The sequence below is a fragment of the Atractosteus spatula genome, chromosome 28 (genome assembly GCF_055471065.1).
Source record: "Atractosteus spatula isolate fAtrSpa1 chromosome 28, fAtrSpa1.hap1, whole genome shotgun sequence".
NCBI classification, from domain to species: domain Eukaryota; kingdom Metazoa; phylum Chordata; class Actinopteri; order Semionotiformes; family Lepisosteidae; genus Atractosteus; species Atractosteus spatula.
The window spans coordinates 7,003,642-7,019,952 of record NC_142733.1 but is presented as its reverse complement, the minus strand read 5'-3'; the positions used below and the strand labels follow the sequence as shown (position 1 = coordinate 7,019,952).

Sequence of the window (16,311 nt, the reverse complement as noted above, 5' to 3'; positions counted from 1 at the left end):
GAAGAAAAATCCAAGGCTTATTGAAAAAGCAGAAAGGGAGGAGAAAAAAGATGGAGTACCTTAAGAGAACGTACCAGAACAAAGGCTGACATAAGGCCACAAACAGCCGCATGCAGTGACCAGACACACAACAGATACTGTATATGCAGGCATTGCTTTTTACTGTCGTTATAACATAAAAATGTCTACTTGAGCCCAGACTAGCAAGCATAACACATAGAACACATGATATAATAAGCAAACTCAACTGCAGCAAAGTACATCATTTCATTACTGAGATGTTTGAAATATTAGCAGTATTAGAAAGAATGTCTAAATGAACTTTAAAATTAAGTGTGGGAGGTTTGAGTTATAGTTTCAGTTAAAAAAAGAATCGTGCACTGCTAGTTTGTAATTGCCCGTGTCGGATTTCACAGTTAAAGTTAACCTTACAGCCACGCAGGTATCTCTCAGTAATGAGGCATCCTGAAATGCAATTTGTCTTACACGTACATGTGCAGATTGCTAAATCATTCAGAGCTGTACTACATGTGTACTACGAGGGCTGTACTAAAAGACTTTAACAACAAAGAAAAGCGAGAAGGAATGTATACAGTATGTCAAATGGCATTCAGACCTTTAAAATAAAAAAAATGCTGTGCAGCTTTAACTGATCCATCCTATATGCTAAATACAGTACGTAAGTGCTACATAAAGTACAGTACAAACCCTGTCATTTATTGTTTCCATATTAAACCTGCATACTCACACCCCGTACTAGAACCCAGTCACACACTTCGACATTTTGCTCGTCTGGAGGGTCCTGGGCGTCTTTAGCCTTTACAATAGCACAGAATCAAAATAGAAAGACTTTCAGTTACTTCAACAGAAGAGGTGTGAATTTTAGAACAGCAGCACATTAACAATCCCACAGACTCCTAACTGCTTCCACTTCTCAGATTACTGCCCTAGCAGTGAGTTTCACTCAAACCTTTTCATATCCACATTACAAGAAGGAGCAGCTGTTTTTTTGTTACATCTTCTGGAGCATTGCGATTATTCCCAAAGGGACTTTTTGCACCTGTCTTTTGGGAGAACACAGAATTCATTGGTTTATCATTAGATGTTTCTTAGTGTTTTTGTAAACCAGACAAGATAAAAGGTCCAAATCTTTTACACTACTGTGGACATGCAGATGACAGCGAGACACTTGATTTCAGTGTTAAAGGCTTTTGACTGCCACTCCTAAACCTGAATTCAACAAATTAAAGCCCTCATTTCCTCAAGCTGTTGGGTTCAGTTTTAGGGTCACAGTAGCCTCTGTGTAATTTTGGTGTATGAATGCAGGGCCAGAAGCATGTCTGTCTGTCCAGGTGCTTTTCAAGATAAGCAGTAGTTCTCTCTCTCACCACAATCAGTTATTTTAGAATTATTTTTATTACCTAACCTGTTTTTTTATTACCTACTGTACATGTGATTTACCTTTTCATAAAACTCCTCTCCGTTACAGGATGATAAGAGTTTGGCTTTTTTTACCTGGTCTAATACCTCTCTGACTTTGTATTGTTTTTTACAGTTAGTAGAAAAACCTCTCATTTGAATTCGATTTTCTTGATAACAATTTTCCCTCTGTCTCTCCCGTCTCGGATAAAAAGGAAAGTCCTTGTGTACCAGCTGGTGCCCCAACAGTTCAGAGACTAGAAGAGAGACAGAAAAACTGTATGAATTAATCACACGCGCACTCAGTGCTTTTAATACAGCAGAATCTGAGTGAAAACAGTGCCAAATTCGCGTGGAGACACTTCAAGTCAACTCTATGTCTGCGTCACTCCTCTTAGGAACATAACAAATGTTACAAATGAGAGGAGATCATTTGGCTTATCCAGCATGTTTGGTAATTGGTAGATAATTGATCCCAGGATCTCATCGAGCCATTACTTGAACTAAGTCAAGGTATCACCTTCAACTATGTGGTTAGGTAGCTTGTTCCTTACTTTGGGTAAAGAATTACTGTCCTTCCAGTTCTTGATTTTAAATGATCTTCTGCATACTTTACAATTGTGTCCTGTGGTTCGTGTTTCACTGTTGATTCAGAAGAAGTCTGCTCTGAATGTCTTTGACAATGCCTTTGAGGATTTTGCTATGAGAAAAAACTTAATTTTCCCAGAATGTTTCCAACATCTCAAAGCTCCATGAAGATTGTCACCTACGTCCAATCTGATCTTAAATTTCCTTGTCATGATGCAAAGGTTACTTGTGACATCTAACAATAAAGTAAACATTATACCATTTTTTCAGCCTCCAGTCTTTACCACTTAAATAAACTGACTCTTCTGACTTTAATGCAGTCCAAGTTATAAGCATTCTTTTCGCAACTATTCAAAGACCATGGAAACAGTTATTCATTTTACACGACCATTCACTCTTTCACGAGGAATAACACCCAAGAATTAAGTGTACTGGAAGGATTAGTGTTTAGTGAAAATTTGGTTTAACCTGTTTGGTTGAGGGCTGACTTCCTGGTCAAAGGACGAGGAAAGAAGGAGATCATGTAAAGTATTTATGATGTTTAGTGCACTGGAGAATTAATTACGTCAGGAGTGATTGCTAATTACTGACAGCCGATTCTGATTGAACCTGGTTGTTTTCATCTCTCCCAAACTATTGTTACAAACTCCATTCATCATTGTCAGTGTAGTTGGTGGGTGTAAAAAGCCCTGTTCTTCCTCTGAATTTCCCCATGAGAGCTCCTGTATGTCCAGGTTTCTCAATCCTGAGACTGAAATGAACAGTGTAACCGTATAGGAAGCGGCCAACTATAGAAAATAAAATGTACAGCCTGGGTATGCAGCTTGTCTGCAGAGTGTAACTGGAAGCTCCAAGTGAAAAGAATGGGATCTCTCTGCTGTACCATTGGGTACCCTGCTGCTTTTTATCAACCTACAGTTTACATCCTTCTGATGTGCACTGCTCTGTAAGCAGAGGTGATGTGAAACTGAATGTATAAGGTAGATCTCTTGGCTCTGTTTCTGAAAGAATAAATATTGATGGCATTCAATATTCGCTTCATAGCACTTCAGTTTGCCACATCTAAATCTCTCACAGAATGCAGCACAGCACAAAGTAAAGCCTTCATGCAAATTGATTAAGTACTCAACAGAGGTCCATCATGGATGAAGCTGTCCCAGCCAAGTCATTTAGTTTTTCAGACGTGTGGCAATGCACCTACAAAGTCTCTAGTCAGGAAACTCTGACTAAGTGAAGTTCTATCACAAGATCTTTGGTAAGAGAATTCTGCCACTTAGCAGAAAGAGAGAAAATCGTCGAGGTTGGTCTAAGAGGGACTGGAGCACAGAACTTGAAAGCCAGCTGACTATGATGTGGGAAGGCCCTCTTCCAAAACAAGGCCAGTTTTCATAGTGATCATAGGGTGTGATCAATGGCTTTGTCTGGTGTCGTTTTTCAGCTTGTGGTGATGAGTTATTAACAGCACACAGTGGCAGCAGTAGCCTTTTTAAATGATAAGCTGGTACAGCCTGACAGGCATGCACTGTATGCAACACCACCGTCTCTGATGCAAGGTGAGGGCAAATGTGCACCACTGATGACATGGGGTGGGGGGGCCAACCTTATGACAGGAGTGCTCAGTTCTGGAGGGTCTGTGTGCCTGCAGGTTTTCAAAGTCTTTTAAAATAAGTAGCACTTGAGGAGCTAGGAGAAGCTATTAAGGAGAAAGCCAGAGGTTTAAGCAGGTTTTTGTAGATACTGATCTGCAGCACGGCCCATGCAAGTGCCCTGCTAAGCTCTGCTGTTGATGCTGATGAGCTGCAGGAGAGCAATAGTTAAGCTGATCTGCAAGGAGCTCTATCTGTGTGGTTCACAAGCACAATACGAATGCAGAATATTCTTTAGGGACAGACATGCTCAATCAAGCATCACACGGCTACATTTGTGAAGAAACAATGATGCAAATTTATAGTTAAGACGTAATATTTGGAATAACTGTTTCCTTGGATATTTTCCAGCAAATTAAAAAAAACACTCTTCTTTTCGACTGCAGCTAAACATGACATGCCTAGTCATGCCTAAGTAATAGGATGATCTATACAGCACTGAAAAGAATTTTAACTTGTAACTCTGTTCTTATCAGAGATACAAGATCTGTTCTTTCGTGCTTGAAAGCTGATAGTGTCTTTGACGTTTCTGATATGTTCCCTCATATATTATACTCAGTGTACTTGTTGTCCAGAATCTGCTTTCCAGTGCTAGTCAAATATGGACACTATACAACTATACTGTATTTAAAGAAGTATAAGTGTAATGGCTACAAGCAGGGCCTAGCAGGGACAAGATCTGCTTGATAACCTGATCTGTTCCAGGACTATGGCTAAGTAGGACTGATTTGATGCATTTATGCTTTTTGTGGGATTAGCATGAGAAGACTTCTAGTTACACTCTGAAAAATTCAATAACCGAGGTATAAAACAGCAGCTACAACTACAGCTCTGAGCCGTATTGTTCCGAAGGCAAGTATGCAATCCAAGTGTGTTCAGACAGTACAGGTCCCATCTCCATTCCTGGCCCTGGAGGGCCAGTATGCTTACAGGTTTTAACCCCAGCTAGGCTGTTAGCAACCTGAACCAGATCACTATTTGCTTAACTGGACCAGTTAAACAGCTTCTCCCAGCTCTGGAGGTACTGCTGCTTTAAAGAGACAGAGAAACTGACTGGCCCGAAAGAGGGTCAAATGATAAAACCAGAACTCTCTCAGATTCTGTCCTTGGACATTTTTGTCTCCTCTTCCATCGTATCAAATATAAGGGTAAGTGCAAAGTGTAAAACCCCAAATATATAGTTATCAGAACTGAGCAACTTCACTTCCACCTTTAGAATCAGCACATGGTACAGACAGCCTATACAATGACCAACTGTTTACCTGGGCAACCGAACAGCTAACACTGTAATGCAGTCAAAAATAGACCCTTGCACACAGCCAAATTGCAGCTATTCCCCTACTTCTGCTTTCATCTAAATTGGAACACAGGCACATCGCTCCTGAATGACACATTAACCACATACTGCAACCTGCTGTGGTTCTTGAGCATGCACGATGGTCGCTCTGCATCAAGCCCTCAGATGCATATTTCTTTTGCAAACAGAATCCCATCCCCAGAAGAAAGATGCATTTTTAAACAACATCACCGCACACTGCAAGTGCAGCTGCAAACCCACACACGCAGGCCGATGGAGGTAAAACTGAGCCGTGGCCCTCCCCGCCTTCCCTTCCTCTCTCCGAGCCTTTTCAATCTCGAGCCCAGCTGCCCTCCATAGATCTCCGCGATAGCCTCCGCCCCCCTCTGTAACCCCCCTCAACCCCTCTCCTCCCCTCCTCCCACCCCGCCAGCAGCTGCATTCACAGACCTGTTATCACCAGGATCGGATACAATCGCCTCTCTCATGGGCTCGGCAAGCAGTGCTTCCCTCCCTCCCTCTCTCCCTCTCTCTCCCGGTTTCTGTGCTTTCTCCCAGCTCCTCTGGGCACAGGCTGCGCCAATAGCCTGGTGGGCAGAGAGACTGATCCACAATAAGAGCACTGTTTGTTTCTCCCAGCAGGGCCCGATGTTGTGGGCACTCTGCTGTTCCAGCAGGGTGGCTAGACATCTGCTGGCACCAATCGCTTCTTTCCCCTCTAATCATTACATCATCATTAACACACCATCTGAATTATGATCATTGCCATGATGATCTCTTCTGAAGAGCTCATTTCGTAACAGTTACTGCGTATCTTCTCACACAGCTTGTCAATAGGCACTGTACTACCCGATACTTTTTTTTTCTTTGCTTATGACTTAACCTTAGAATTGAAAATAGCAGCTTTCATTTCAATTACAAACCACTATCGCTCTTTAGAAATGCAGAACGTAAAGGCAGCTTAGGTTTTTAAACTATGTTGCTGTGATGTTGATTGGATGTTTCTGTTTTCTAAATAAAAACAAATAAAAAGTGATATCAACAATATCACAATATTGATACAACAATGTGAGGAGGGGTCTAGTTTAGTACCTCTTTATTGTTATACATGACTCTCATCGGTGCTTTTAGAATGTGTACTTGGCTTTATTTGTATGTTTGGCAAAAGTCCAGTGTTTGCTTAGTTTTTTTTCCACAAACTTAAGTATTGATTTAAGTTATTTGAGCTTGACCAGGATATGCAAATCACGGGACATTTGTGCATATAAGATTACATAACGGGATACAATCTATGCAAATTTAGTTAAAACACTTGCTAAGCCTTGAGAAGAGGCCTGACCTACAGTACATTGTTGCACCTGTCATTCTGACAAATCAAGAGCTTCAACAACACATGAGTGTAAGGAAAAGAGATGGGGAAATAGATTTGAGGTGTGCACGATTTAGCTTTGGGTTTCAGAGGGCTGTGTAGCCCTAACTGTCTTCCCTTTCCCATGCCACACAATCAGAATTCACTTTTTCACATTCACATTTACCTTGTGGAATAAACTGTTGGTGTGGCAAACCTCAGACTAAACAGCAGGCAAGCCACAACAGGAAAAACAGCATTTTTAATAGCCGAGTAATGAGGGAATGGAACAAAATCGAATGGGAGCCAATCACATGACCTATGACCCATGACCTGTTACCTCTGGGATTAAATCACTTATTGCCCTTTTACAAGACTTCCCCATGTTAGAGATGCAATTTTGTTGTTATACTGGGAAGATAAGGCATTAACATATTGTAATTCATACTCCACAAGCACAGAGACACATATAGGTCAATCATTCATATGAAAACAAGGACTTGCCTTTTTACAAATAGCTGATACAAATTCAATACACAGCAGTTTCAAGAGTCACGGCAGGTGGACTTGTGACTCTTTGGATAAAAACAGCTAAATGACTGTACTTTTTTTTCAGTTGCACAATGTGAAATTTGCTAAAATCCATCAAGGGTGAAGCATCACATCTGCAAACCATTTCTAACAGGAAGAATCTAAGAGTTTTTGAGCAGATTGTGTAAATGTGGAGCATTGAAGCATTTTAATCCCCCAGGCCATCAAAGAAAATTAAATCTGAATAATCCCGTAGCCATGTTGTGCTGTTTGAACCAAACACTTGAGTAAAGTCAGCTGAGGTATTTTGGTCTTGGTCAGATTAGGGACAAGATGGAGACTCAAATGAATAACCTTCACAGGAAGATGGACAATCATGAATTATTAAGATAGTGTGCCAAGGGCATTAGAGCATTTCCACTGACCCAGATTTGACTGACCCAGCATTAAACAGTCCACATAATTCTAGACAAAACAGGATGTGGAGCGTTTTTCCCCCCAACAGCTTAGACAGATAAAGTCCAGCCTAAGTCCCTCACATGGTTGGAACAGGAGCGCCTCTGAAGAGAGCGATGATGGCACAAAGACAGGGTTATCAAAAAGGGAAGAAGAAAAAAATCTAGATGTCTTTGCTCCAGGGAAAGTCAATAATTCACATGGAATTATTTTCCTGTTTTCCCACTAGAACAGTTGCACTGATGTATGGAGCTTTTTAAGCTGTCCTGTGCAAAATGAAGATAACACATCTAAATTAAAGCTGCTGTATTGAATGTAACTTCCATCCACACGTTCCTTTGTCAGTAGAAAGAAAATCTAGGAAAAAACAGAAACGCAGAAACAACATCTCTAGGGTTAGGCTGTTATGCTTTTTCTTAATTGATCTAATGAAGTAATGAATCGATTTAATAGAATCAAATTAAATATTTCCTCTTCCCGATTCCCTTTCTTCTACATTTGGTACTGTAAATGGAATATATATTTTAAATTATCTAGAGTCATGAACCTTGTAAAACAATCTGAAAAAAATCAGTGGGATGACATACACAGATAGACAGCAGTAGACTCACCTACAGTAGTGAAGGTCTACTCTACTTCTTAACACACGTTTGAGCTTTATGCCATGTGAGAGTAACAGGTCACATACTGGGCTTTTGGCACAATAGATCCAACACATTTGTGGTCTTTGTGGATCAAGTACCTGGAAGCATGAAAATAGTTCAGATTTTGCAATTACACTGATTAGCTGAATTAAGCATTTTTACATGCAAACCAGTGGCAAATAAAAGAACTGTGTACAAACTGTAGACCATTGTCTCTTAATTAAGGGGGCTCTCCCGCCAGTGACTGCTTCATTGATTGCATTGACTCTTTTAGAGAGTCAGACAAAGAAGGCTAGGAACCAGGTGTTGCATGGTAATGTAATGCAGAACAGTAAAGTGGTTTAAAAGTACATGGATCAATCAAGAAGCAAGAGATTGATCTCTGATCACCTGAAGACATTTTCTCTCTTGTCTTATGTTTATGCCAACACATTATGCACACGGTTTTGATGCATTTTCTAAAACCTGATGTTGGTTTGACTAAACATTTAGAATAATGGGATTTCTGCAGGCTGGAGTTTGTCTTCCTCCAGTTACAGCTCCAGTGACTAATAAGCCGAGTCTAAAGGCAGGATCCATGTTCTTTGTGATAAAAAATATATAGGTTGAAGAAAGTCCTTTCTCTTTCTCCATTAAAATAAGAAGAAAGGGCATTTGTAAAGATAGCCAATATACTCTCACAGATTAATCACTGCAGTGCTCCAATCTAGCAAACCTACCATTACATCCACACTAGTGCTAACTAAGAACCTTTATACTTTAATAAAAGCAACAGTTGCAGGAATAAAGACTTTAAAACAAATACAGGTTAACATTTTAACAACAGTAACTATGTAATTCTACTACATCTATTACTACTATTACTAATCCATCCATTTGATAACTTAATGCTTCTTCCAGTTCAGGACTGCAGAAGAGCTGGAGCCTGTCCCAGCAAGCAACAGGCACAAAGCAGGGTACACCCCAGAAGGGATGCAAGTCCATCACAGGGCACACACAGACACGGAAGCCAATTTACCTACCAGTCTATCTTTGGACTGCGGGAGAAAACCCAAGCAAACTCCACACAGACAGCACCCCAGGCCTGGAATTGAACTCAGGGCCCCAGCACTGCAAGGCAGCAATGCTAACCACTGCATCACTATGCCGTCCACTAATGCTGATACAGACTTTTAATCAACTGTTAGTGATCTATGCTATCCACATCTATGATTAGCGTAGAAGACAGGAATGTTTACTTTTTATTAATAACAGTAAAAAAAACAAGATTAATTAAGAATGGTTGCAAAGTATCATTAGGAGGCTCTAACTTGAATTTATTTGCCTTTACGATCTTTACAGTTCAACTTAGCACATGTATGTGGTGTATTCACAATGGTGTCTCCTTCCCTACTTCAGTGTGTATTCACACAAGTTCAGGTACCTGTGTTCTTACATGGATTCACCTGTCTGGGTGCTTGCACAAGTCTGTTTTAGCCTTTCTGCATCCACGCAGTGGTCTGGCCCCTGATCGCGAGCTCAAGACTGCACTTCAGATCTTTCATCTTACAGGCAGAGGCAGGCTGGGGGAGCAGAGAAAAGCACATGATGTTTAAAAGCAGACATCACTATGGGGACTCCCATTCGCCCATCAAGCCTCTTGCCCAGAACCTCCAGACAGCATCCCAGACCTATCTGATCGTGCCTGAATGCAAAACCGCTGCTGCTGTCAGCCATAAAAAAGCACAAACGTGTCTACACAAGCCAATGCACTGCACTCCTTCTTTATGAGAGACAGTTTTAATGCCACAGATGAGGCTAAGTAATGAAATGAGACAGACAAATTGAGCTTGCGTCCTCTGGCCTGTGACATAGTCCTCCAGCAAAGAATGAACTCCAAGGCATCCAGGCAGGAACTGAAACAGAGATCCTATGCTAATCAGGCAAAAAAACAGCATTCCGCTCCGGTACCTTGATTTTTAATGAGCTCACTTAGCAACTTCCCTACAGACATCGAACAGAAGAAGAGGGCCGGCGATGTTTTATGGTCCAGTCTTGAACCGAAACGAAAGCGGTAACTGATCTCTGAGAGGCACCATCCTGGCGTGAACGATGAAGAATGTATGATCACTGGGGCAAAACAGAGTCACAGCCACCTCCATCACACAGCTTTTGGATATTCGAGTTCATCCCTCCCAAGGCTGGTTAGGATTCTGGGCAGAGCGTTTCAGCCCGGAGGTTGCAGATTCAAATCCAGGACATGCATGCCCTTCACCGACTGTGGTTGTGAACGGCAGCTGAGTTTACTAGGAGGTGCTTCTCATTGTGCAGAACCAAAACAGGTCTCAGAGCCTGATCATCCTGGGCACATGAGCATGCTCAGCTGCTACACGTTCTGTACGGGGAGAAAAGGGAACCAGGGGACTCGGAGACTCACTCTCCCACCGCAGCCAAGGCGGGAAAGAGGGTATTTAGACAGCAGTTGAGCATTGATGCCAAATTCATCATGGATTCAAACTGAAAAGAGATTGAGATCTTAGATCGGCGAGAGAGTCAGAAGAACAGCTTCTCTTTCCTTTCCTTGCCCCGAAGCCACGAAACCGTCCAGTTAAAGAGTTAAAGCTAACACAGAGCAGCAGAGCTGTCTTATAACTATGGACAAGGTGACCACAAATTGAAAGACCCTGTACCGCACGAGTATAGATAAATCATGCCTCAACATTATACTGGAAATGGAGGCAGGAGAGGAGATTTGCAGATGTGTTGGGGGCTAAAACTGACCTCTCCTTTGGGTTTTATGTACTGCAAAGGCAGCAGTTCTGCAGTACAGGTCTTATTACCAGTTGTGCGTACTCACATTACGCAAACAATTCAGAAGTTCCCTTCCTTGCTACAACATCACACTGGGATGGGATATAGCCTCTTAATCCATGGAGATCACTAATAAGCAGATAAATATTCATAACATTTACCCTGCTGCTTTCCTGCATAACCAATGCAAAGAAACTGGCAATGAGTTCTTAAAACACCTGTACAGTAAAGACAGAATTTTTCTTATTTATCATTTAACCCTACAGAAAAATGTCTTACAGTCAGCCTGAAGGACACTATAGGAAGAGGGTTCTCACATCCCACCTATCAGAAATGGAGATGTATGAGAGATCACAGTACAGTGCCAATAACAGGTAAAAGAAACGAGACTAAAAGCTAATCCCAATAATCTAGTGGTTTTTTTCTTTTTATTTCTACCTCAGTAGGAAGCTCTTCCAAGGCACACCACAGAATCTTAAAAGCAGTAGATCCTGCTAATATGAACATAAAGACTTTGTCAGACAAGTTCATTCAGCCCATCCAGCTGTTCGGTAAATAATGGCTATTTGATCCCAGGAAAAGAAGCCAGGTTATCAGCTTCAACAACATGGCTGGGTAGCATGTTCCACCCTCCCATCACCTTTCAGCTTGCCCTCCTCCAGACGGATTCCTGAACAGCTTTATCCTTCTCAATAATGTGGTGAGCACAACAGCACACAATACTCTAAAGAAGTGTGTTGTATAGTTATGAAATGAAATCTTATGATTTAAATAATGTAGTTTAGCTACACATCCTAATATTTTGTTTGCCCCTTTATTGCTTCCAGAAGAATGAATGATGGAAGAAAGAAACTGTTACTGTGGCCCCACTGCCCCCAAAAATTAGACACCAAAATGTTGCTGGGGCATTTCCAACATTCAGAAAGCTTGCAGTTTCTGCCAGCAACACATGCTGCACCTAAAACCGTGCTCGACCACCATTGCTGTCCAGGAAGTATGACTGAAGTGGACCCTAATGATCATATACAACAGAACAAAGCTAAGCTTTATATTGAAAGCTTTTGCTGGGAATTCAAACAGGATCACATATTCTCTCAAGAAAGGCACACCTATATTAATTAATTCAAGTGAAATGCTAAGCAACTGTTCAAAAAAGAGCTAAGCTGACACAAACTCAAAGCCCTTCAAGCCTAAAGCACTGGGATTAGAAGAAATTGTGAAGACATCCAGCTACAATTTCAGACACCCCTGAAAGAAAATGCTAACAGACCAACAAAGAACTCTGATCAAAGCTACACTATATAGAATCAGATAGTCAGTGAATATATGTGAATTGGGGTTCAGTATTATTACATCCTTCAAGAAACAAAGCCTGAGACACAAATGGAGGCATGCACCCTTTATCAGAAAGCTGCTCATTTCTGGTAAGGGGGTGCACAACATGGACTATCCTGGAAGCATCAGGGACCAGTCCATCACAAGGCACACACCAGTACACAGGGACAAACAGAGACAGCATGTCTCTGCTGGGGGGGAGGAAACCAGAGCACCGTGAAATGTGAGTGAGGTAAGCAAGTGAACATGTGGGGGTAGCATGCAGACTCCACACAGAAGGCTCCACAGTCTGGACCCAAACCCTGGATCCCCAGCTGCAAGAAAGCACCAATAAAAACACTGCATGTTTTTGAACCGTTTCCTCACGGTGGGAAGGAAAGAACTCTTGAATTATTCTATCGGGTTACTAGGGCGCTACAACATTAAATGACTTGTTTTGCTAATTGGGGACCCCAAGAAACTAGAACACCACACTCAAAAACAGTAAAGACAAATACAGAGAACAGGCCCGCTATTTTCTTAGCGATGTCGCTGCCTTTAAAACTGATTTACAAGTTATTCATCACTTTCCAGTCACTCTTACTGTTTAATTTCACGATCAAAATAGTCCTCCTACAAAAAAGTGAGTTTGAAAACCGTAAAAAAAATGATAATCGTGTCATTGCATTCTGAACAAATTACAGAGATCAGCAACCACAAAAGGTTAGTAACGACTCCTCACCAAAGAGCAAGAGATTCAATCAAACGGCCGATAACACCCACAAGTATATAAACTCAAGTGAGGGACGGGTCTTGTTATAGGGAGCCTAGAGACGTCTAGAATTATTCCACAGTCACAAAAGCACGCATTCAAAAACACGGATAGGACCAACAGTGATAAATGAAAGGAAAATGAGCAAAAGCGTCGCAATTTGTTAAGTTTTTTTGTTTTTCCCTTTAAAGCTACATTACACCTTTAAGAGCTCCTATGCTCTAAGAGTTACCTTGCATAGCTCCTGCATACAGAACGCGTCCCCGGCCGCCTTCCAACAGGCTGCGAGTCGCCACACTGCATCATCCTGCACCACAGCTGGAGAGGCGCACTCAGCGACTCCGCACACACGGACACGCACACGCACACGCCAGGCAGCCGCAATGAGTTCCGGCTCCGTCCTCCTTCGCCGAACAAACGGAGCGAAGGCCGCTATTATCCTGCCGACGGATAGCAATTAGCCAATATAATTAAACGCAGCCAATTACCGATGTAGAAATGTGCCGGGCCTGTATTTAAAAGTCAGTGCAGTCCCACCCACCCCCACCTCACTCCTCAGTTCATGGTACAACAAAACACATGAATTAAGAAGACAAACGCAACCTTGTCGAATACGGCGTTCTACGTCGGTTTAATTTTGAGTTGCCAAAGCAACCCATTCAAACTTTAAGGTCTTGAGGTAAAAAAAAAAAATAACACAACACGCTCTGACAGCACCGGCTCAGTGAAGTGCTGAACAATGTATCCTAATATAACCTTCCAGTCTCACTGGAAAAAGTTACACACCGCGCTGGTTCGTATGCAGAATGCATATGCAGACGGAGTCATGTTCAAATGCACAACGAGCAAAAAAAAAAAAGCTTATTTCATATCAAGGATGTCAGCACAGACCACCTGATCCAACTGTTTTAATTGCTGAAAACGTGGTAGCTAGATTCAACTTCAACGGTGTTTTTGACGCCGACAGGACTGCAAATCCGCATGACCTTCCTGCACAAGCGCCTTGTTTTCAAACGCGGAGAAATCACTTCGGATAAGGGTGGAGGGGCTTCGCAACTGTACAACACAAGTAGACAAAAGGGCAGCGGGACATCCTGTAGTGTCTATTGTCATATACAGGCTCCTCGTCTACCTCAGCATCCATCTGAGTGGTACGCCTTCCACACATGTACGACTCCCCCGCGACCTCTATTTACATCCCCCTTCTCGTTTTCCGAGACTCACCCAGGACCCCGGAGGACGCTTGCTGGGTCGCAGCAGCGGGGTCAGTCTTCTCCCCCTCCGCCTGCGCTCGGTGTCTGTGCCGTGAGCTCTCTGTGTCCGCGGTGCTGCCTGAGGCTGCCGCCGCCGCCGCCGCTCCTGTCTCGGGCATGCTCGCTTCCGCGCGGGGAGCCAGTGGCTGGTGAAGCCGGGACAAGGGAGTGCGGTACCGCGGGTCAGGGCTGCATGGGTTTCGGTGCAGAGGCAAGAGTGGGGAAGGTGGAGGGGGGGGAGAGGAGCGGGTCGGGTCGGGGGGGTTAAATGAACGTGAAAGTGAAGTGAAGGTTGTTGTGGCTCATCCTGGTGGCAGCGGGCTGCGTGCAGGCTGAGAGCGCTCCGGAGCGAGTCTCACTTTGGAGGAGGGACAAAGAAAAAGGGGGAAAGAGCTTCACTCACACACACACACACTCACCGCACACGCGCTCACGGACACACGCTTGTACACATACATACGGAGACAGAGGCGCGCACACACACACACAGACGCTGGAAAAATCGCATGGTTCCCCTCGCCTTCCGAGACGAAATTTCCCAGCTCCTTCAACGGTTTACGCCAGTAGAGAACTGTCATCCCTCACCTACGAGCAACTGCTTCCACTTATTAGAATAATGGACCCCCAGAAATAATGTGCTGCAAGAATTCTGGTTGCAACGCGTTAGCTAGCACTATCTGTTAACTATATACTGGTCCACAGAGACTACAGACTGAGGTGTAGGCGATGTACTCACAAACACATACATGTTGAAACAGACAGATGCGTGTGTACTTGTTAGATTATCTCCGCACATGCATGTTTTACGGTGGAAAGCACACCAAGATTTCATGGCTGCTGCAGGTTGAAATCTCTCAAACCGGCATGCAGAACAAGGCAAATAATCTACGCGTTTGTTTTTTACCCCTTCAGACAGTATTAAAAAAAAACCCATAAAGTGGTAGACAGTAATGTACTTACTGTTAGGCAGTAAGGAGAAGTTATTCCCCGTGAAAGAGCTTATCTGTGGCACTGATCGCTGGTACTGGCAGCTCATTCAGTAGGACACCTCTTCAAAGCTCAACAGCAGCCTAGAATAATGAAGTGAGCCCAGACTGCCTGGGGGATTAAGGGCGATATGATTTATTTATCAAAGTAAAAATATCGTCTCAGTTTCTTTATTTGTTTTTTTTTTTAAAGAGGCGCCTCAGCCGTGAGAATCCGCGTTGTTACAGAAATGTGGAGAGAGATGTAGAGGTGGCCCATCAAGGCTGGGGTTTTCCCTCGACCTCGAACGCCCACGTCAGAGGCGCACGGGAAAGGGAAGAGCGCTTGCCTTTTCTACTTTCTAGAAAAGAAGAATCAGGGATGAGCAGGGTGATGAAAGTGTCTCTCTCCCCCCGTTTGAATTGAACAATGTTTGTGTGTGGGGGGGGGACCGTTCACTTGCAGGTCACATCAAAAACGTCGCAATTCAGAGTAGGGAAGCAGTTTTTGATCAATTACAATGTGCTACAAGCCTCAGCATTTTACGCTGGAAGTCATGTGCCTCCGTCGTCGTTTTTTTTTACAAACACGTGCAATTACAAAGCACTTCCAGTTTTCTGTCCTAGGAGAACCTAGGGGTGCGGGAAAAATCGAACATGTAACACAGGGCGACTCGAGTCCACCGCCTGCTTGCGAGGAGATGGTCGTCAGTGGGTTCTGCCCCCACCGCTGTGCTGTACACAGCAACTGGAGGCTAACCTTGTTATTCCTGCACCGAGCTCTCTTCAGCAACATGGCTGCAAGCTTGCGATACACCGAGGTGAAAATCAAGACGGAGAGACGCAGGGTGATGCGTCATTAAAGGTGGCAGCTGTCTAAGAGCGCACCACAACGTATACATTATTAAGAACATCGGAAGGATTCCCTCTGGCCCTGCAACACCTAAGGCTGTAACAGCTTCTTTGTTTCCTGGATTGCTGTCTGCACAGCTACCCAGCAGCCGTGCTACAGTGTGGATTATGCTTACTCACCAGTTCTGGGCTGACAGCTGCAGAGATCTGCAGTAGGACGCAGCAGTGAACATTAGCACCGTGTGTGAACTCCTGAATCACACAGAAGCTACCTGATCCCACTGACTGACAGCGGACAGTAACAGTGGCTTGCATTCACATGCTGTATAACCAAATGACAAACGTACTCTGATACGAATCTGAGAAGACGGTTATCTGATCAGAGATATGAGTGAATGTGAAGAGGCTTCCGCGTGCATCGTTTGACCCTTTTTAG

The 16,311-nt window shown here is 43.3% G+C and overlaps 1 protein-coding gene across 1 annotated transcript in view; it reads right to left on the bottom strand.

Moving 5' to 3' along the window:
• Nucleotides 1-14,177, bottom strand: part of ano8b (anoctamin 8b) — a 36,054-nt gene extending 21,877 nt beyond the window's left edge. The window contains exon 1 of the mRNA XM_088907504.1: nt 14,030-14,177. Coding sequence (XP_088763630.1) covers nt 14,030-14,177 — 148 coding nt within the window. The remainder of the gene's footprint in view (nt 1-14,029) is intronic.
• Between the last annotated feature and the right edge of the window lie 2,134 nt (nt 14,178-16,311).